The 23,921-nt window shown below is 36.6% G+C and overlaps 1 protein-coding gene, 1 long non-coding RNA gene and 1 pseudogene across 2 annotated transcripts; all 3 read left to right on the top strand.

The window, feature by feature from the left end:
• Positions 1-819: 819 nt before the first annotated feature.
• LOC107466029 (ribosomal lysine N-methyltransferase 3) lies at positions 820-4,818 on the top strand. Its single transcript, XM_016085008.3, has 5 exons — positions 820-943; positions 1,274-1,646; positions 2,083-2,279; positions 2,696-2,972; positions 3,945-4,818. The coding sequence occupies exons 1-5, from the start codon at positions 933-935 to the stop codon at positions 4,617-4,619; spliced, it is 1,533 nt and encodes a 510-aa protein (XP_015940494.1). The 5' UTR covers positions 820-932; the 3' UTR covers positions 4,620-4,818.
• Positions 4,819-6,997: 2,179 nt separating this feature from the next.
• Positions 6,998-10,009, top strand: LOC127741573 (4,5-DOPA dioxygenase extradiol-like; annotated as a pseudogene).
• A 983-nt stretch (positions 10,010-10,992) lies between these two features.
• LOC127741403 (uncharacterized) lies at positions 10,993-11,922 on the top strand. Its single transcript, XR_008002374.1, has 2 exons — positions 10,993-11,074; positions 11,265-11,922. It is a non-coding gene; the product is annotated as an uncharacterized LOC127741403 (long non-coding RNA).
• The last annotated feature ends 11,999 nt before the right edge of the window (positions 11,923-23,921 follow it).

The raw sequence follows: 23,921 nt of genomic DNA, 5'->3' as shown, positions 1-23,921 counted from the left end.
AAAGTGATCTTATAGATTTTGGCCCTAAATTGTAAATAATACTTATTGTTGTCAGGTTTTATGGTTGGTTTCTGTGAGCTTATCTATAATGGGATTGAAAGATCATTATTGAAAGAAATTAGGAGGTCGAGATGCAATTGTTTGAGGAGTGATGATTGTTATATTTAATTTAATTGAGTTATCCGAATCTTTTTCAAAATCTGCCATAAATCTCTAATTCTTAGCTCTTGATATCATGAATCGAATCTTGAATGATTATTTGAGCAGTACGAAAACTAGTTATAAGACTAATTAAGGATAAAGAACTAAAGCATTTGAGAGAGAAAAAAAATTGAGAAAGAAAATGAATTAAAACTATGTAAATCAAATTGTGATAAAATAATACATAGTTCCCCCAACAATAAACAGTGCACATATACATAAGAGTAAAACAAAACATATTTAACAAACTCAACTATTTAACCACACTCTCTACTATTTATGTCATTTACAAATGAATTTTACTAAGTAGATAATAGTTTTTGTGAGCAATGTGAACAATGAGCTTTAAAATTGGCTCAATAAAATAAAAAGATACTACACCCTCAAATTACCCACTTAAATCTTAATATTAGAATAACTATCTGCACACCTAGTAAATTAAACATCGAATATATCCATTGTTATTTGTTCACATTATTTAGTATTAACATTGTTAAACTTTTTCTTTACAATATTATCCATCACAAATCTCAGCTTAACTTTCTTAATATAATTAGAGAATTAATTTAAAAAAGGACGGAAAGTATCAGACTTCCAAAGTTCCAAACCTACTTTAACTAAAACAATAGTACCCATATTTCCCAAACCTACATCTGTATTGGCATGCAAGCTGCAGCTCCCAACCTAAAACCCTTAACAATTAACACAAACAAGCCTCTCTTTTTTCGTCCATGGCCACCAGGTATTGCTATCTAATTCCTCTCACCTTTTCCTTCATAACTCAAGAAAGGGTGTTCCAAAAATCAAAGCTTTTACACCCTCACCCATCAAAGTATCAAAGTTCCTAACTTTCTCTTACTTCTTAGCAATACGGATAGTTTTCTTCTTGTATATTTATATTCAAATGCTGCAATTTCAAATACTTCCGGTAAAGAAAACTGCATTTCCCCCCTCCATTCCTCTTCTTAGTTAGTTATTTAATTACTTCTGTTATGTATATTGCAACTCTTTCTGTGTGAACTGTTAAATTAAATTATTGATTTAGAATCATTCAATACATTTGTGTGCATAGGCGTTTGAGGGCATTCAAGCGATGGATGAGTTCCAATGGATTCGAATGGAGCAATGCGTTGGAGTTTGTTGACACCCCGGAAGAGGGAATATCTGTTAGAGCACTGTGCCAACTGAAGGAAGGTGATATTGTGGCTAAGATGCCGAAGGAGGCATGCCTCACTGTAAGGACTAGCGGTGCGCGCCAGATAATCGAAGATGCCGGTTTGAGCGGCTATTTGGGACTTGCAGTTGCCATCATGTATGAGAGGAGTTTGGGTGAAGAATCTCCTTGGGCAGGGTACCTTCAGGTCTTGCCCAAACAAGAGTGTGTGCCATTGGTTTGGACCCTCAATGAAGTCGATGAGCTTCTGCATGGAACCGAGCTTCATCAGGTATAAGACTTATAGTCATCATGGCTTGAATTAAAATGGACCATGTGTAACTTGTAATGCTTTGCTAAAATATATAATTTTTTGAAAATGGTAAAACGATACTGTGCTTTCCTTGTTTGATTTTTGCTTTTTGTTTGCTATGGCAAGGAGCCAATGAAAGAGAGTTTAAATGGTCGACTGGAGAATGATATGCATGTTTTATTGTGTATGATGCTGAGTTTTTGCTGAACTTATAAAGGAAATAAGTTCAAAGAATATCTGAGAAATTAGTGGCATTTTTCTGGTGTTTAGAAATATCTCCCTGCTCTTTTTGTATCCAAATACATTGATGAAGGGATACACCAAAAGGTGATACTAACCGATAAGAGGGTGGGGTTTAAAACTATGATGCTTTTCTGTTCATGGAAATGTTCTGATCTCTTACAATTGTAGGCAGACGGTACAAGAAGACAAAGCTCTTATCTGTGAGGACTGGAAAGAAAATATTTTTCCCCTATTGGATTCAGCGCCTTCAAGGCTTAACCCAACATTTTTTGGTATAGAACAATACTTTGCAGCAAAAAGTCTTATTTCTTCACGGGGTTTCGAGATAGATGATTTCCATGGTTTTGGTATGGTTCCCCTGGCAGACCTGTAAGTAAACTCTTATACCCTTGTTTCTTTAACATGCTTATTTCTGTCATTTTCATTCAATGATCTCAAAGATGCATCACAAGTCTTAGAGTCTAGTTTGTATGTCAATTCAAGATGGTTTTGTTCCACTCCTGATTGAAGAAAGGTCGTTTTATGAGCTGTGCAGTCTATGCCAAAGTAGCATATTTATGCCAAATGAGGTGTAGCATTTAAACCTTTTCAAGTATACTGCATACTGAGAATCCTTCTTTTACAAAAAGTAATTCATGTTTATTTGAATATATTAGAGAACATGGGCCTATTCTGTTTCTAATACTATATATTTTAGCATCACAGACCAAGCAGACATTTATTTGCATGATCCTGACCTGGAGGCTTTCATATTCTAATGGTGTTTGTACCGTCATGTGCTCCAGATTCAATCATAAAACAGGGGCCGAGGATGTGCATTTCACCGCCTCATCTAATTCTGTAGCTGATGATGATGTCGATGATGATAATAGTAACAATGATGAGGGCATTGCTGATGAAGAAGCATTGGCTGAGAAATCTTCCACAGATACAACTGATCTGGATGCTGCTCATGTTGAGAATGGCAATGCTAGTGACACAGACTGTTTGTCGGATACAGGAGATGACGATCCTTCAATGCTGGAAATGATTGTGGTAAAAGATGTCAGCAGTGGAGCAGAGGTAAGAATTCTCCTCTTGGTTATGCAGCTTTTCTTAACTTCCTTGTGTGAGTTACTGATCACTTCTACAAGTCTTCACAGAAATCAGTATGTATAATCCCTCCAGTACACAATATCTGTCAATTTAGTGATTTGCATGCTGATTAAGGAACTCAACTACTTTATAGTGTAAATGCTTCATTGTTTAACGTGTTTAACATTGTAAGGTAAAGGTGAAAAGTACTTGTTAAATGTTATATTGAGACATGAAATGAGTGAACAAATATATAGAACCAGAACCTATGAAGCACGGACACTTCGCTAAATTGTCGTGTCCGCGTGTCGGACACATTTCGGACACGACACTCACCAACACTCGTTCGACACGCGTGTCTGCTGTGTCCAAAACATGTCTTAATATAAAATAAAAAATTCTTCACCGGACACGCTTGGACACACCTAAATACCATCACGTGTCAGTGTGTCCAATCTTATTCTTAACATATATTCTTGAAATAAATTTAGATATAGTATATATTATTTTTTATTAAAACAAAAAATATTTTAAATGCTTGATATAATTAAAATAAGATATTAAAAATAATTAAAAAATTAATTTATATTTTAATATCAATAAAATATCAAAATATCATTACGCTTTATCTAAAAAATACTTTATATTTTATATGTATGCGTGTTTCCGTGTCTTATAAAATTTTAAAATTCGCGTGTTGGCGTATCCCATGTCGTGTCGTATCTCGTGTCCGTGTCAGTGTTCGTGCATCATAGACCAGAACATTTTTCTAAATTATTCGATAGCATTAATCGGTGGAAATATTTTTGTTTGCTTATATCCTTTGATGGTTTTGCATTCAATGACCTCCAATGTCACTATGCTACACTTGATTCAAGATATTATAGTTTTTTTATTATTGACCTCGTATTTTCACTTGAGGGTATTTTTATTTAATACTTGTAGTGTCCTCTTTATCAGGTGTTTAATACTTATGGGTTGATGGGTAATGCTGCGTTGCTTCATAGATATGGGTTTACTGAGCAAGATAATCCCTATGACATTGTTAACATTGATTTGGAAATGGTGATTCAATGGTGCTCTTCTTTGTTTTCTGATCGGCACAGTAGGTCAAGGGTCTCCCTATGGAGAAGGTTAGGCTATTCTGCATGCGGCGACCAAAACTCGGAATATTTCGAGATATCATTTGAAGGAGAACCGCAGACTGAACTCATGGTTTTGTTGTATGTCATGCTGTTGCCGGATAATGCATACCATATGTTGGACCTTTCGCTATCGGTTGCCAGATCTGGGCATGAATCAAGCGATGCTAATCTGTTGGATGATAACATATTCGCAATCAAATCATGTAATGTGAGCAAGAGATCTCTGCTAACAAAAAAAGTACGTGATGGTTTGTTAGCACTTGCAGACACGAGGGAGGGTCTCTATGGTTTGGAACCAATAGAAGACGATATTGCGCGACTGGGAAAGTGTAGTTCGGTTAAAGAGAGGAAGTTGTATCATTCTTTGATGCTGCGCATGTGCGAAAGGAGGATCCTTCAGAGACTCAGACATTATGCTTCTGAGCCATTTGAAATCAATAATCATAGTTCTTCAAGGAAGAAGTTGAAGTCAACAAAGAGAAAAAGATAATACTTTTATGTAGTCTTTTTTTTCAATGAAAATGATGCAATATCTATTCTCAAATTTCGCCTTGTTGATTAACCAATTTACCATTCAAAAAATCAATTAATTTTGTTATATTAGTCTTTGATGCTCTCTAGTAGAGAGAGAGTACAAACCAAGAGCCCAACAAAAACTTAGAAATGAAGATGATATCTGGTTTTTTGTATCTTGTTTATTTTTCCCCCTTTGTACTTGAATGTTGGATATTAGAAGTTTAAAAATTAAAATGCAAAATATGAAGTTTCTAGTTCTAGTTCTAGACTAATAAAAGAACGTTTATGATTCAAACTGAAATTGTGTTTTTATTAGAACGTATATGAAGCTTGCTGTTAACCGTTCTATTGACCCGATGAATATGCTACTCCTTTCAACAGTATTTGTTATTTAGATAGCCAATATTGAATTAAGCTATATAGGGCCATGAGATGATTTAAGTCCATTGTTATGTCTAGGAATGTCAATGGGGCAGGGCGGGGGCGGGGGATGCTTCCCTGCTCCCCATCCCCGCCTCCAGATTTACTCCCTGTCCCCGCCCTGTTCTCCGCCGTAGGGGAATATTGCTCCCCATCCCCATTCCCCACAGGGCCCTATTCCCCGCAGGGACCCCATTCCCCATCTATCTGATAGTTCTAACTAATTATTAAGATGGTGAATTCTTTCGAAATGACGCAATCGGGGGACGCAATGGCGAGTCAGAGGATAGAGAAGTGGATAAGGTGGGAGACGCGACAACAGAGAGGAGAATGAACACGACGAAAAAGTTACGGAAAGGAACTCCGCAAATAGAGAGCACGACACAGTGAGGATCATGGCACGGTGAGGTGTGACGATGCAGTGAGAAGGGAGAGCGGCGAGAAGGTGGCTGCAGAGAGGTTGGATGGAGTATGGACAACGTTAGGGATTTCATATATATATATATATGTGTGTGTGTGAAATGACTAAAAAACATATATGAGAAATAAACTATTAAGGACAATTCAGTAAATTTATGAACTTCGGGGATTAGCGGGGATCCCCACTCGAGTCCCTGCGTCTGCCTCGGGAGAATTTTGTCCCCCGTCCCCATCCCCATGGAAAAAATTCCCCACAGTCGGATCCCCATTCGGGGTAGTCCCCACAAGAATTCCCGCGTCTGGAGGAATTTTGTCATCCTTAGTTATGTCACCTTTTCCCTTTGTATTGTCTAGATTCATATGTCCTATAAGTAAATTTAACACCATGTTCAGATTTTGCAACAAAACCAATGTTTATTGTTACTATTTCAGGGATAAACACCTAATTTGATTTCTGTTCATTTCTAAATTCATATGACTATTGTGGAGGAATAACACGTCTCCTGACTCACTAAGGGGTTAAGGAAGATTATTGTGGAGAGCGACTCACAAGCGGCAATATCCATGATAAGATCAAAGCAAACGATCAGAAACAGTAACCATTGGAAAACAAAGACCTGGGACATTTTTATTGTATATATTCATAGAGAAGATAATAAATATGCAGATTGCTTAACCTGTAAAAGTTTAGATCTTGAATTAGCCTTTTTCTTTTGGAGTTTACTTTCTAGAGAGGTGAAGAATGTTCTTGTTGATGATGAAAAAGGAATCTCCTTGTCCTGTATAGTTTATAATTAGGTCTTTTTTGAGCGCTATTCCCGTCTTTTAACCAAAATAAAAAAACACGTCTCCTAACTTTATAATTAAGACAACGTGACTGTTCCATTAAAAATTTTGACTCATCAAATACTAACAATATAAGCACTCAATGACCAACCACCACCATCTGCACCACTAAGCTTCGCTACTTCTATTGTGTAATCATACCATATTATTATCACTATCTCTTCTACAGTTCTACTAGACTTCCACCGCTAATACCATCACCATCAATATCTCCCTTTTTCCATTCTTTTTCTTCTCACACCCTCTGTCACCATTTTCTTGTCTCATTTCTCATGGATACCATTTTGTCTATTCCAAAACAATTTTCATACTGTACTTACTTTTGTTTTCTGGTGGCATTATTCTCAACAATAGTCTTTGTTTACCATACCATTAGTAGTGAAGGATAATTTTCTAAAAAAAATAAGCAAATTAATAATTTGTAGGGCTTAAAATTCTCCTCTTACAAATAAAACGCTGCTAAATTAAGTTCAAATAGCATTTGATGGAGTTTTTAATAGAGAGGCTTTGTTGTCTCAAAACAGCAATATCAGAATGGTGTTGTCCGTTTTATTTTTGTTAAGGGTCGCCTTACCCTTCCTATAAATGGATAGTGATAAATATGGTGTTTATTTTTATTTTACACAAACAAAGAACATAAAGAGAAGAGTGAAAGGGAATATAAATATGGCTTTGAAGGAGACATTCTACATATCACATGGATCACCAGAACTGGAAATAGAAGATTCAGTTCCAGCATGGAAGTTCTTGAAATCAAGGAAGGAGTGTTTCCTAATAGACCCTCTACCATTCTTATGGTACCTGGTCAGCGGGACAACAGTCAATGTTGTTGATGGTCACAATGATTCCATCTATCACTTCTATGGCTTCCCCATGGTCATGAACATGTTTGTTTGACTGCATTTGTTTCTAAGAACAAGATAAGACAAGACATTGAAAACAAGACATAAAGAATAGAGGCACAAAATTTTATGTTCTTGTATTTGGAAATAAACTAGAACAAATTATGAAAATTCAATTTGTTATTATTATTCTTTTATTCAAAAAAATTGAGAAAAAAATATAATAATAAAAAGTATAATTATAAAAATTAACAAAAATAATAAAAGAAAAAATAAAAAATAAGTTACCTTCTTTGTTAGTGTCTCTGTGTCTTTTCTGTCAAGATGGACATAAAATACGTTAATTCAGTGTCTTTATTCATATCTCATTTGTCAAACACAATTTTGTGCCTCTGTGTCCCTGTCTCAATAGCCTATTCCTATAAACAAATGCAACCTTTTATATTTTACTCCATCAACTTTCTCTTTTTCGATTTTGTAGTTATGTTATTTATATGGAAAAGTATAGGTAGACAATGAGAATACTAAACAATGTGAATAATGGATATGTCGGATGTTCAATTTATTAGGTGTTCAGATAGTTATCCTAATGTTAGAGTTTAGGAGGTAATTTAAGAGTGAAATATTTTTTCTACTTTATTGGGTCAATTCTAGAACTCATTATTCACTAAAATCATTGTTTACCTAGCAAAACTTTATTTATATTCATTTAGTGTGAGATATTGTGTCCACCCTCAACAAGATTTGAATAGGTGAGTATTTCATTTAGTAGAAAAGAAGTTGTGAGTCGGTCAAATATTAAATGGAAAAGTATAGGAACCAAGTGTCTAACCAACTAAAAAGTGAACAACTCAATTAATTATAATTATTAATAATTAATTTTAAATATTTAAATTCAAAATTTAAAAAATTTTAAACTAATTAAGTAAATCTAATTAAAGCTTATAAAAACATTCCTCTTCTCTTCCACATTAATCTACCCACCTCTAAAAACCTCCACAAGAATTTGTGTCCACTCAATTCCAATCCAAATGTTATCTCATTCATTTGCTGCACAATTTGGGAACAAGCATTGACAAGCATGCATACAGCGGGATCACTGAACAAGATAGAAGCCCTGTGGTGCATTGTCCCAACAAGAACCTGAAGAATTTTCATCATAATGGCGTCCTCAGAAACTGGATCAGTTTTCTCGAGTCGGTAACCTGTGATAGCGGTAACAATGGCTTTCATGGCTTCTCTGGCACCATGAGTCCTTTCATCGAACACCTCGAACTTGAGAATGGAAGAGAGGGCGACGGCTGTGGAACAGAAAGAACGAAGGAGAGGAATTTTTAAAAAACTATAAAATTCTTAAAAAAATAAAGTCACATTTGCAATACAAAAACATTCAAAAAATATATAAAAGAACATCTATTTAGTATGACAAAGAAACATTCTGATACTTAGCAGGAGAAAATTCATGTATATTAACTTATTTATTTATGATTTAAAATATTGATAAATCAAAAAATAGATTTAGAACCATCCAATTTACAAAGAAAAGAAACATCCTAATGCCTAACATAAACACTATTCACGTAGAGATTTTAGATTCACTTAAAAGTATTTGGCTGGTTTTTGTCTGATACCCTTTTAATTCCCTAGTATCGTTGTTAAATGGAAAAAAAATATAATTATCTCTTTTCTTTTTTTTTGTATTTTATATATTTTTTTAGCAATGAATGTCATTACTAATCAGCTTGTGTGCATATGCTTGATTTGTTCATTGCAAGTCTTATACTACAAAGTCTACAAATCATATATGTAACTTTTTAATCACTATCATTACCAATCTCGAAATGGTGGTCTATAGATGATCATTATATAGTCCTTATCCATATGATATAATAAAAAAGAAGGAAGACTATTTGAATGTGTGAATTAGTTTTACAAACTTGATTTTGTATGAAGTGAAAAATAAAGATTAATATCATTTCTCTTCGTCATGGGTTTGCATACTAGTTATTTTTCGGTGCAAGTTTATGCAATTTATATGACACTATCATCAATTTGTATCCTGATTTAATTTGGACACTATCATCTTTGATATTATAATCAATCTATAAGTAAATAGCAATTGGATCAATTGTGATGATGTTCAATTCCCGTCTCCAAAAGAACACTAAACAAATGTAAAAAAAAAAAAAAAGAAGGGTATGGATATCTTCAAATTTTCAACAATATTTTAAACTTAATTCCCTTTTATGACAAGCTCAACTATCCAGCAGCAGGGGATCCACATGTGCCAAAGAAGGTGAAGGAACTTCTCCAAGCGTCGGGGTTCTGTGCCGCGTCGACGAGGATAGAAGGCACGACCTGGACCTCTGCGCATCAGTGCCCCTTCTGTTGATGTACACTGAAGCAGATATACAAATATGGAACTTACCACTATGAATTGGGGAAAGCATTGACTCCTCTTATGGATGAAGGTGTTCTTATCATTGGATCTAGTAGTGAAAATCATAATTTTGAGAGCCATTGGACCTCGCAACAGCCCTCTAGCTCCTTGGCCTCTTGAAAATTTGATTTTTGGTTGAGGAATTCTGTTGTTCAAGGAAGGGAAGTAACTTAGTCTTCTATCTTTTGATCTGTTTTCTACGTTCATGGTGATTGATATTTCATGTGTATATACCAGCATGATGATGAAAAACAAGAATACAATAATCAAAAGAAAAATTTGCAAAAATTAAATTTCTAGAATTATGTTACAAAAATGTTATGGATTGTGTACAAGGTGTCGCTTGCACGGGTTGATAAATCGGATCCGGAAGTTGTTGGTCTTAGCGATGGTTAGGAGTGGCCAGGGTGTTACCTACAAAGACATCCCGACGCCTAAATTAGAGAGTTAATGTGGTAGGGATTATGTGTTTAAGCGAAATTAAATCATACCTGGGATAATGGTTAGGCTCTCCTTTTATAGGGTTCCTTGGTTATCTTATCTTATGAGGTGGTCCCACTTTTCGAGGTTTTAGTAGGTTTGTTGGAATCACCTTGGTTGGGTCAGATTGTGGAAGGCCCATGGGATCCGGGAGATCGAGTCCATAACAGTTGTCCCGGAGTATCACTCATTGGTCTGAGCCTTGATGCTGATGGTCTAGCTTGCTTCGAGTTCATTGGGTCGTGTGGTCATCAAGGTTGAATGGATGAGTGGAGTTTGTGTTCTGTTCGTTACGTTTCTCGAGAAAGTGATCGTTTTGCAACTTTCAAGGCACAAAAAATGTGCACAGCGGAGAGGGGTAGAGGGGTTTTCCATGCCTTTTCCCTTTTTACCCTTCTATTGTGATTTTTCCTTTTTGTCCCTGTCCTTTCATATTTTTACGAGGGGTTTAACTTTTGGTTTTTGGGTCCTTTTTTCTATTTTTTTACATTTCTTCTATTATGTGTTTTCTCTGGGTTGCATTTCCACCTTCCAGGTATTGTTTGACTTTTCCGGTCGCCGTGTTTGTTTCGTGGTTTCTTTGATCATCATTTTCTTTCGTTCTTCTTCACAAAAGGTGTGTACTTTTTCTGTTCTTTGTTTGCTATTTTAGTTATGCTTTATTAATTTGCCTTTACCTTCATGTTTCTTTAGTTATCGCTGTATTTGGTTAGCAATAGATTTTTCTTTTGGTAGTGATCCTTTTGCTGTGTGATGGTAGTAAGTAGATCCCCCTTTGTATGATAGTGGGGGAGAGGGGGATGGTGCCATTGTTTTAGTGTAGTTTAGTGTATTAGGGGCTTGATTGCATGTTTAAATTTTCGGAGAGTGGGCTAACAGTGGTGCCCTCTTTATTATAGCAGAAGTTGCTCAATGAGGGCGCGGTTTGTGGGGCAGCGAAGCGGAGCGCTAATACGAGTTGGTGCTTTTTGGAAAAAATGAGTGGGTTTGCTATATCAACCTTGATCCCCTTGAGTTGCTGATGAGCAGATAATTTATACACTTTTTGACATTGTTTTTAAGTAGTTTTTAGTAGAATCTAGCTACTTTTTAGTATATTTTTATTAGTTTTTAAGCAAAATTCACATTTCTGGACTTTATTATGATTTTGTGTATTTTTTTGTGATTTCAGGTATTTTCTGGCTGAAATTGAGGGACCTGAGCAAAAATCTGATTCAGAGGCTAAAAAATGACTGTTAATGCTGTTGGATTCTGACCTCCCTACACTCGAAATGAAATTTTTGGAGCTACAGAAACCCAAATAGCGCCCTCTCAATTGCGTTGGAAAGTAGACATCTAGGGCTTTTCAGCAATATATAATAGTTCATACTTTATCCGAGTTTTAATGACGCAAACTGGCGTTCAAACGCCAACTTCCTGCCCTATTCTGGCGTTTAACGCCAGAAACAGGTTACAAGCTAGAGTTAAACGCCAAAAATAGGCTACAAACTGGCGTTTAACTCCAAGAGAAGTCTCTACACGTGAAAGCTTCAATGTTCAGCCCAAGCACACACCAAGTGGACACCAAAAGTGGATTCTACATCATTTACTTATTTCTGTAACCTTAGTAACTAGTTTAGTATAAATAGGATTTTTTACTATTGTACTCATATCTTTTGATCATTTTTGAGACTATCTTTTGATAATCTTTTGATCTCTTGATCACGTTTTGGGGGCTGGCCATTCGGCTATGCCTGGACCTTAATCACTTATGTATTTTCAACGGTGGAGTTTTTACACACCATAGATTAATATGTGGAGCTCTGCTGTTCCTCATGAATTAATGCAAAGTACTATTGTTCTTCTATTCAATTCAAGATTATTCTTATTCTAAGATATTCACTCGTACTTCAACCTGATGAATGTGATGATCCGTGACACTCATCATTATTCTCCCTTATGAACGCATGCCTGACAACCACTTCCGTTCTACATGCTATAGCTTGAGTGTGTATCTCTTGGCCTCCTGGTCCACAACGCATAGTTGCCTCTCCTGACAATAGAGCCTTCCATTCTATGAGATCAGAGTCTTCGTGGTATAAGCTAGAATCAATTGGTAGAATTCTTGAGATCTGGAAAGTTTAAACCTTGTCTGTGGTATTCCGAGTAGGATATGGGATGGGATGACTGTGGTGAGCTTCAAACTCATGACTGTTGGGCGTAGTGACAGACGCAAAAGGATCATTGGATCTTATTCTGACACAAGTGAGAACCGACAGATGATTAGCCCTACGTAACCCGTAGCTGGACCATTTTCACTGAGAGGATGGACGGTGGCCATTGACAACGGTGATCCCCTTACATACAGCTTGCCATGGAAAGGAGTATGAATGATTAAATGAAGACAGTAGGAAAGCAGAGATTCAGAAGGAACAACGCATCTCCATACGCTTATATGAAATTTCCACCAATGAATTACACAAGTATTTCTATCTTTATTTTATGTTTATTTATCTTTTAATTATCAAAACTCTATAACCATTTGAATCCGCCTAACTGAGATTTACAAGATGACCATAGCTTGCTTCAAGCCGACAATCTCCGTGGGATCGACCCTGACTCACGTAAGGTTTATTACTTGGACGACCCAGTGCACTTGCTGGTTAGTTGTGCGAAGTTGTAAAAAAGAGTTGAGATTACAATTGTGCGTACCAAGTTGTTGGCGCCATTGAGATCACAATTTTGTGCACCAGTCGCTGATTAGATGTTGGTTTATGAACCATTATTCACGAACTTAGGGGTTTGGTTCCCTTTCTCTGAGTTTGTCCAAGCCCTTCTGAATCGATGTTCAGTAGCTTCGTCTCAACTACTTCCAAACAATTGGGTAGCGATTCAGACCTTTGAAGTTGGTGTGTGAATTCTTGGAACTTCTTGCTCGGATGGAAGTCTTCTTATTTCTTTCTGTGTACTATTCTGATTAAGGAAGAAAAGCATAAGAAGGGTTATATTTTGTTCCGAGCTCAGCCAAATCGCCAAATTTTTGATTTGTTCAAAGATTCCTTCCATGGGTTCCAGGAGGAATATTTTTAGACGCATCCCACACGGGCCATCAGCTTTTTTGGCTGACTTTGAAGGGGGAGCACCGTTTTTTCACTTACTAGAATTTGGTGCGGGTGCGTCCTTCTTGACGAGGATCACCTATGAGGGATTGTCCCCAACAAATAAAGATATTGCCGATGTTCTGTTGGTGATTTTTGGGGATAGGCCATTGAACCCTCAGAATGTCATGGGTGATTGAGGGACATGTGGGTCCCATGTTAGTATGTCTTTTTTTTTCTTTTGTCATATCTTTTGTTTATTCTGCTTCTTCCGACTTAATCACTTGTGTTTTATACATTCTTTGAAGTTGGTATGGCTAGTGGGGAGACCACTTTGACGAGGTTGAAGGCAGCTTTCCTCCGCAACTCGGAGGATGGTAGTGATGTGGCTTCACCGGCGAATCCTTCAATGATTTCTCATCCGAGCTATCTGATAGTTTCTTAAAAGGTGGTTGCTACTAGGGCTACCAAGGTTGACGTTGAGGTCGAGGAGATTCCTGTCCCCGAGTTTGGTAAAAAATGGAAGAGGTCGGCTAAGGGAGGTAGCGGGGAGAATCTTGGGAAGGATGTGGATGCTCCTTCCATGATGCATCGCATTATTGATGTTCTTTCCTATATTGACCAACACCTTTTGCCCGGTACCGAGGAATTCTTCCAAGACTGCGACCTTGCGGGTCAGGCTAAGTCTGTGTATCAAGCTCTTCTTCATTCTGCTGCTATTGTTCAGAAGGGGAAACTGATGCCATCCCAAGTGCTCCTTCAGTGACACTTTTACTACCCGAATGTCACGCTTCTGACTGCACTTGAAAGAGCAAAACTGTCGGCTTATAATTTTCACAAAATAGATTCCGTTGCAAGTATAGTTCCAAGCTAACAAGTAATGCTCAAATCAAATTTTGAATTCTAAAGATGTCACAATACAAATCAAATTAACCGAGAGTATTTAGACTCTCGGGTCGTATTCCCTAGGAGTTGCAATAAGGTGCTCAATCGTTGGCTGTGGGGGATTTTGGGGTTTCGATTATAAGATGCAAGAAATTAAAATGGCAAGAAATTAAACAAGCATGCAAATAATTAAATGAAAGCAAGTAGAAGCAATGCAAATGGGAATTTAAATACTAAAAAGGGCTCCTGACAAGAAGTGGGTAATTAAGGATTCCTATCCTAGTTATGGACCACAAACATGGTAATTGTGTGGAATTAATCCCAATTAGTCAATCCTAACATCGAGGATTAGTCAAAAGGGCATAATTGATCTCAATCCACAAGGCCTAGCAACCTCTATTAATGGAAGGCTTAGAGTTAGTGGAAACCAAATCAATTAACAATCCTCACACAATGTGGAATGGACATCCACCACTCAAGTTCACCTAATCACCCAAATTCTCAACCAAGAGTGTGAAAAACTAGGCAAAAATCCAGCCAAGCATTTTATCAAACACTTGGAAGGCATAAAAAGAAAGCGTGGTAAAATAACAAGAAATGATAAAATCTACAACTACCAAGCAAGGAAAGTAACAACAACTCAATTAAACAATAAAGGAACATAAAACATAAATTGTATTAAATGGAAATCAAAATAACAAGAGTACCCATAAACATAAAAAGTAACAAAAATGAGAAATTAACAAGAGAACATAAGAAAATTAAGGCAATAGAACAAGGAAAGATAAAAGAGACTATATGAAAACAAGAATTAAAAGTTGAAATTACAAAGAAATTAAGCTAAAAACCCTAGGTTCTAGAGAGAAGGGAGAGCTTATCTGTCTAGAAAATGAACTACATGATGTTAAACTAACCTTAATTGCTCCCACCTTTCACATGGAAAGAGGGCCCCTTTGATATAGCAAGAATCAACTTCAGAAAGTCCCAAAATTGGGCTCTGGAGGCCCAGAAATCGCCCCCAGCGATTTGCATTAAGTGAGTCACACGCTGGGGCTTGTGCATACGCACACTTGCTGATTTCGTTCTTGTGCGTGGGCACAGGTGCTGATTTTGACCCCTGTGCGTGGGCACAAAAGGTGTGCATGGGCACAGGCCGAAATGCTTCCCTCCTTTGATTTCTTCATGTTTTCTCCCAATTCCATGCTTATCTTCCACTCCTATCAAGCCATTCTAACCTATTATACCTTAAATCACTCATCAAAACCATCAAGTCATTGAATGGAATGAAAGTGGGATCAATTGATTAAATTAAGTACAAAATAACATGTTTTCACAATTAGGCTCAATTTAGGGAGAGAATACAAAAGCATGATATTTACATGAATAAATGTGGGTTTATATGATGAAATCCACTCAAATCAAACCAAAATATATCGTCAAATATGGATTCATCAATTCCCCCACACTTAAACAATAGCATGTCCTCATGCTAATCACAATCAAAGGAGAAGGATAAAAAGGTAAGCAACTTATTCAATACATCTACCTACATGCACGCAACTATGCAAAATGCTATCTATCTATATCTATACTATGGTCTTTATTGAGTTTGGCAAAAACAAACAAGAGAATTCCAATAAATCCAAAATAGATCATTAGGGCCAAAACAAAGGATTAATGTAATATGACCAATGTCCAAAGATGTGATTTTGAAGTTTTCAAAATTGGTTTCAACAACTTGCAAGAAGATACAATATAAGAGATGGAAACATAGAATTGAGCGATCGAACCCCTCATCGGATGTGTATACACTCTAGTCGCTCAGTGTTTAGGGCTTAATCACTCAATCCTCCTTTAATAATGTTTTCTAAGATTTGCTAGTCATCTAACAATCAACAAATACTTGATGAATGAATGCAAATATCATGAGGTCTTTAGAGGGTTGTAATGGGGCTAGGGTAAGGGTAGGATTAATATGGTTAAGTGGACTAGTGAATTGGATCTTTGAAAGAGCAAAACCGTCGGCTTAGAATTTTCACAAAATAGATTCCGTTGTAAGTATAGTTCCAAGCCAACAAGTAATGCTCAAATCAAATTTTGAATTCTAAAGATGTCACAATACAAATCAAATTAACCAAGAGTATTTAGACTCCCAAGTCGTCTTTCCTAGGAGTTGCAATGACGTGCTTAATTATTGGCTATGGGGGATTTTGGGGTTTTGATTATAAGATGCAAGAAATTAAAATGGAAAGAAATGAAACAAGCATGCATATAATTAAATGAAAGCAAGTAGAAGCAATGGAAATGGGAATTTAAATACTAAAAAGGGCTCTTGGCAAGAAGTGGGTAATTAAGGATTCCTATCCTAGTTGCGGACCACAAACATGGTAATTGTGTGGAATTAATCCCAATTAATCAATCCTAATATCGAGGATTAGTCAAAAGGCCATAATTGATCTCAATCTGCAAGGCCTAGCCAACTCTATTAATGGAAGGCTTAGAGTTAGTGGAAACCAAATCAATTAATAATCCTCACACAATGTGGAATGGACATCCACCACTCAAGTTCACCCAATCACCCGAATTCTCAACCAAGAGTGTGAAAAACTAAGCAAAAATCCAACCAAGCATTTTATCAAACACTTGGAAGGCATAAAAAGAAAGCATGGTAAAATAACAAGAAATGATAAAATCTACAACTACCAAGCAAGGAAAGTAAGAACAACAACTCAATTAAACAATAAAGGAACATAAAACATAAATTGCATTAAATGGAAATCAAAATAACAAGAGTGCTCATAAACATAAAAAGTAACAAAAATAAGAAATTAACAAGAGAACGTAAGAAAATTAAGGCAATAGAACAAGGAAAGATAAAAGAGACTAGATGAAAACAAGAATTAAAAGTAGAAATTATAAAGAAATTATGCTAAAAACCCTAGGTTCTAGAGTGAAGGGAGAGCTTATCTGTCTAGAAAATGAACTACATGATGCTAAACTAACCCTAATTGCTCCCCCCTTTCACATGGAAAGAGGGCCCATTTGATATAGCAATAATTAGCTTCAAAAAGTCCCAAATTGGGCTCTGGAGGCCCAGAAATCGTCCCCAACGATTTGCATTAAGTGAGTCACGCGATGGGGCTTGTGCGTACGAACACTTGCTGATTTCCCTCCTGTGCGTGGGCACAGGTGCTAATTTTTAGGCACAGAAGGTGTGCATGGGCACAGGCTGAAATGCTTCTCTCCTTTGATTTCGTCATATTTTCTCCCAATTCCATGCTTCTCTTCCACTCCCATCATGCCATTCTAACCTATTACACCTGAAATCACTCATCAAAATCATCAAGCCATCAAATGGAATGAAAGTGGGATAAAATTGATTAAATTAAGAACAAAATAGCATGTTTTCACAATTAGGCTCAATTTAGGGAGAGAATACAAAAGCATGCCATTTACATGAATAAATGTGGGTTTATATGATGAAGTCCACTCAAATCAAACCAAAATATATCGTCAAATATGGATTCATCAACGCCACTCTGATAGCAAGGACATTATGACAACGTACATGTATTTAATAATAAGATAAGAGCCATTAACTCAAAATCGTATAAACTTTTCATTTGAAAAACTGGAAATACTTTTTCTTTGAAAACGTACGTACATACATATAAAACCAATTACAACACTTTACACACACACAGACACACACACACACACACACACACACACACACACACACACATACACACACACACACAAAATAATAATAAGGGTTCTAATACAGATAACTTATAAACATGACATGTTATACAATCACGACTCTTATCCCTCTTTACAAAAATTAATAATAATAGTGAGGGACTAATAATAACTAAACAAATACAATAATGTCGCATAGGCAAAAGCACAAAGATCTCTTCATAAGCCCCTTCTCCATTTCCTGAAAGATAAGGCTGTAGGGGAGTGAGAACCTAACCACACGGTTTCACTAGAGGAGTTTAGTATTGTTACAAGAAAATATATAAAAAGGAAAGTTATTTTCAATTGCAGCAATCATCATTCATCATATGAACCTTTTTGAAATCCAACAGTTAATCATCCAAAATTCCAAACCTCTTCAAAAATTAACAGTTAATTATCCAAAATCCAAAACTCGTATTTTTCTTATAAAAATCTTAAAAATTACCTAGACTGTATGAATGACCAACTTGTTCCAAGAATAGGTTCATTAAGTCTATGTTGAAGGTAACACCCTACCACACAGGGCCTTATGCTTAAGTTATAAGACAGAGGTGGCGAGGTATTACGACCTCTGAAATAAAATATAGTACGTGTAGTATTGCAAAAATGGTTAAAACTAGGAGCCTTTGAAGAAAAGTGGGTAAATCAAAACCGATAAATCGAACAGCGCAACACTCCGATCAATAACATAAACGAACATATAAAGAGTAAGATAATGCGAAGAGATATACAAAAGAGTGCCAAAATACATATATCAAGACTCGGAACTCGGCTTGCGAAGATAACCGGTCCGAGCGTAACAGTATACGTACACACACACACACACACACACATATATATATATGTATGTATGTATGTATGTATGTATGTATGTATGTATGTATAAAATAAGGAATTCCCAAAAGACAACCCAAAAGACAATATACAAATCTTGTTTCTCCAAAATAACCTCTAAGAGGAGTTAATACAATATATATACCCAGTGGAGAATATAAGTATCTAACAAGTATACATGATCAGAATAAAAACCCAAAAGACTAAGGATCTCTGCCAAAAGGAAGTCTCCAGCATGCCTCAGTGAGGAGCCTCACGTCCTGCATCTGAAAACCACAAAATCCGCATGGGTGAGAATCGGAGGTTCTCAGCATGGTAACAGTTCCCAAATATCTAACATGTAATGTCCTGGGTAAGCCGAAGGCAATCCTAGAACTTCCAGATTATAATCAAAGTGTATAAACAAGCTAAACCATAAGAAATGAAATTAAGCGACTAACTTAAGGATCTTTAGACTAGCTAAACATCCCCTTTCCAAATCCTGCAAACCTCCCAACTGCCAATAGTAACAGATGCAAACACAAGTATATCAAACAATGAAATGCACGAGTAGGAAGAATTTAAGACAAGTAGGCAATTAGCAAGTAATAATGCAACCAATTAGGCAATCCAGACAAATCACATATAATGCATATGATGCATGCCTATCCTAGTGGCTGATGAGTCTCATCCCACGGTTATCTAGCCAACCCGACGTGTCCTGGTAGCTAACCCAGACACTGTCTCTCTCTATTACGCACTAGTATCATTAGAGGGTATATGCGCCCTGTCGCCATTAGAACTAGAGAGAAAGCATACAAACATACTCACATCCAACCCTTTCCATTCATGCCATCTGGCTCATAACATACATAGCCATTCGGCTCACATCATACCCAGTACTCCACTCTCCTCCTTAACAACTTATATCCTCATCAGTAAACATAACTCATTGTAACATCCATTTTCTTCATCCACAATTTCCCTTTCCTAGATTCCTCTCATTCATTAGGCATTTCACATTAGTTTAAGATTTAAGGGATGAAATTGGGGGTTTCTAAGCATGAAATAACATCTCGGAAGTTTACGAGCTTGTTGGGAATGTGAAGATCTTGAAAACAAAAGTTCTAGAAAAGAAATAGGTCATGTGTGTACGCATAGGGGTGTGCGTGAGGACGCCTAAAATTATTTTTAAAAGTGTGCGTACGCACAAGTCTGTGCGTACGCACAGAAAATATAATCTCACTGGTGGAGCGCGCGCACAGCGTGTGCTAGCGCCACCACCAGTGTGCCATTCCCAACGTGTGCGTACTGTAACACCTTAACTATCAAAGCTCACGCTTCCGACTGCGCGACTTTGATAGCTCGGACAATAAGACGACTCTTATACTATTTAATACTAAAATATGAGCCTGTTTAAAGCTTTAAAACGCACTACCACTCCCAAATACTTTTGTTACGTAACGTACATCCATACATAAAGATAAAGGTGATGGTACAATAAATAATAACTATATCAATACAAAGCATCACGACAACGACTAGATAAACTCTTCGTGACTTTCACGTCCATATCCTGAAATGGGAAAGTTGTAGGGGGTGAGAACATTATCCTTGAAACGGTTCTCACCGTAGGGTTGTAGAATTACTATAATAGGATACGTGAGATAAAATCGTTATAGTGATTGATGACCGCCTTATGTATCCTTTCAAAAACAACGGTTTACCATAAAAGAGAAATCTAAAATCTTTTCTGAAAGAGGAACTATTCAATTCTTAAAAACTCAAAAGCCTTACAAAAGGTTTAGCTATACTGAAATAGATTAGTTTTTCATACTTTTCTAAACCAGAAACACCAACCAACATGGCCTTCGGCCCATCTCATGACCAACCACGGCTCTAGGCCCAAACAGCCCAAACAACAACTAGTCACCACAGTTCAACAGAGTCTCAGTCGCAAGCACAAATAGGAAAGTTCAAGCACAAACAAACAAGTACAGCACTTAGAACAATTAGTAGTTAATAACAAGTAATCACAAAGGCAAACCAAGTACAATATGCACACCCAAACAATGTCACATAGATGCATATGATGCATGCCTGTCCTAGTGGCTGAAGATATTATCTGTCGGTTATAAAGCCAACCCGACAAGTCGTGGTAGCTAACCATTGGACTGTCACTCTGTTATGCATCCCCAACTCGAGTTATTCTTGATCATCATCATGATCATAATCATAATCCATATCCAACACCCTCACTCGTGTATATTCACGGGGACGAGCTCATCCGGGACTTTTACAGTGCCCGACCACACTTACGACATAGGGTCAGCAGAGTCTCGAGTCTCCACCCGGAGCACGTGGTGGCTAGCCACTCCTTTCTTCCAGAAAAACTCGTGTCTCTGATAGTGTAAGTGCAACAATTGCAATATCAATAACTCAGTATATATGCATTCATTCTCATCCATGAATCAACGTTCATCTCAGCCATCCGGCTTAAGTTCATAATTCATAGTCAGCCGTCCGGCTTATGACATATTGTACAATCAGCCATAATTTATTATCATACATAGCCATTCTAGCTCATAACAAAATAGCACTTCCACTATTCAACATCATCAAATTCATAAAAAATCATTATTCAAAGCCATAAGTCACTTTTTCTCAATTCACTTCGCTTTGAAATCAAATTTCAACACTTTTCAATCTTGGCTTTAAAGTTCTCACTCATAAGCCACTCTTACACAAGGTAAATTCCTCTTTTGAAAACAAAGCCACCCTCGGCATTTTCTTTTCAAAACTTCTAAAATCATGACAAGTTAAAGGCTTATTTTGAAATATTCAAAATCGTCTATTCAACAACGAGATTTTATAACAAAAGTTCCTCGACAGAGTCTCAAGTCTTTAGGAGATAATAACATAATTCATTTCCCCAAATTCACTTAAAATCATTAAAATCTTGGCTTCCTAATTTGGGTAATAAAATAGGATCTAAGCCAAACCGAGTCATGTAATCAATTTCTCCTTTCAAAGTCATTTCCTTCACTTAAACAAAACCAGCTTCAACCCCATGATAAATTCTAAAAGCATTTCAAACTGTTCAGAAATTGTTTTAGTCTTGCAAAAATTTGGAATTCAAAGTGTACTTAAATCGTTTCCCAAAATATTTTAAAATGAAACTTGTTAATAGACTGACATGGTGGAAATTGGCAGATTAATAATTATTAAGGAAAACAGCGTTGCAAGTACAGCTCTTAACTGGAAAAAATCCACTTGTCAATTTAGAAAAGAGTTATCACAATATAAGAATAAGATTACTGGGAGTATGAGTCCCAGGTCGTCTCCCAACGAGTTGACAAAAGAGTGCAGCTTATTGGTCGGAGGTTTTCCAAGAAATTTTTGAGTTTGATAAACAGGGAATTAAATCAGAGAATTTATGTGATTCAAACAAAAATCTTGACTGGGAGAAGATTAATCGGAAGTTCTATCCTTGTTGGGTTTTTCTCAAGATCAATTAATAATTAGTAGTTGTTTCTACTTAGTTAACCCTCACTAATTAAGGGAAAGTCAAGTAGTTAGGAGTCAACTTCTATTCACAAGTCCTAATCCTCCCCCTTGGGAAAGATTAAAGTTAGTGACTAACAAGTCAACCAACAACGAACTAATCACAATTGAACTCTTGAGTATCCAAACTCAAGGTTCTCCTTTTAATCCGCTCCCAATCAAGTTAGGGAACTACTCCATTATCATAAATATAAACTTCACAAAATTAAAGAGAGAATAAAAAGAAGACATAATAGACAATAATCAAAAGATCAATAAAAAATGAAATAGTTTCTGTATTAATAAATTCTAAAAGTAATCCAATTGGGACTCTAGACAAATTAAGGATATAAAAGAGTAAGCAAAAAGTAAGGAAACTGACTAGAATGATGAAGTCTTACAGAGGTAATAACTCTCTCAATATCCCAATCCAAAAAGCAATAAACAATGAAATCCTGAGAACTATGAGTGTGTAGAGAGAAACCTAGCGGAGGAATAAAATCAGATTTAAAATTCAAAAGCTATCCTAATGTGAATCTCCGTCTCTCCTTCCTGAGTCTCTGCATGTTCCCTGGCTTTAGTCTGTGTTTCTGGGCCGAAAACTGGGTCAAAACGCTGCCCAAAATCCACGCCAGCGATTTCTATAAATTTTGCAGATCACGCATGTCACGCGACGGCGTCGTCTACGCGTTCGCGTCATCCAGCGTTTTTCCTTGTCATGCGTCCGCGTCGTCGACACATTTACGTCACTCGTGCAGATTCCAATCCATGCGCTCGCGTCAGGCACGCGTTCGCGCCACTGTGATTTTTTCCAATTCGCGCGGATGCGTGAGCCATGCGCTCACGTCGCTTCTCACTGGTCTTCTCCTCAATTTCTTGTGTTCCTTCTATTTTTGCAAGCTTCCTCTCCATTCTCTAAGCCATTCCTGCCCTATGAAACCTGAAACATTTAACACACAGATCACGGTATCGAATGGTATAAAGGAGAATAAAAATACACAATTAAAAGATCTTTAGGAAGCAAGTTTTCAATCATAGAACAATTTTGGGAAGGACTTGTAATATCATGCTAATCATATGAATAAGTGGGTGAAAGACTTGATAAAACCACTCAATTAAACATAATATAAATCATAAAATGATGGTTTATCAACCTCCCCACACTTAAACATTAGCATGTCCTCATGCTTAGTTGAAGGAGATAAATATGAATGAATAGGGACACGTAAGACTCATGCAATGCAATGCAGCCTATATATATGAATGCAACTATATGATTTTGTCTATTTGGTTAAAAACAAATAAGTTCTCTAAGACAAACATAGATCAAATCCCACTAATTCGAATCATACAGTAAAAGCAAGTAAATTTGTAAGAAGACAGCTCATGAAAGCAGGGAACATAGAATCAAGCATTGAACCCTTACTGGTGGTGTGTGTGCACTCTAATCTCTCTAGTGTATAGGGCAATCACTCTATCCTTCTCTAATCATGCTTTCTAAATTTTGTTCTTCACCTAACTAATCAACAATAATTAATGTACCAATGCAAACATCATGAGGTCTTTTCAAGGTTGTAATGGGGCTAAGGTAAGGGTAAGGGTATATATATATAAGGCTAAGTGAGCTAAAGTATGAATCTTTGACTAACCTAAGCTCTTACCTAGTATACATACACTCTATATAACTTAGAATCATGCCTAGCTACCAAAAATTCCTCACTTTACATTACCTACTCATGCATCAACTTTTCTTTAATTTTTATCAC

The sequence above is a fragment of the Arachis duranensis genome, chromosome 9, assembly GCF_000817695.3.
Source record: "Arachis duranensis cultivar V14167 chromosome 9, aradu.V14167.gnm2.J7QH, whole genome shotgun sequence".
NCBI lineage: Eukaryota > Viridiplantae > Streptophyta > Magnoliopsida > Fabales > Fabaceae > Arachis > Arachis duranensis.
The sequence above is the reverse complement of the archived record's forward strand: the minus strand, read 5'-3'. Positions and strand labels throughout refer to the sequence as shown.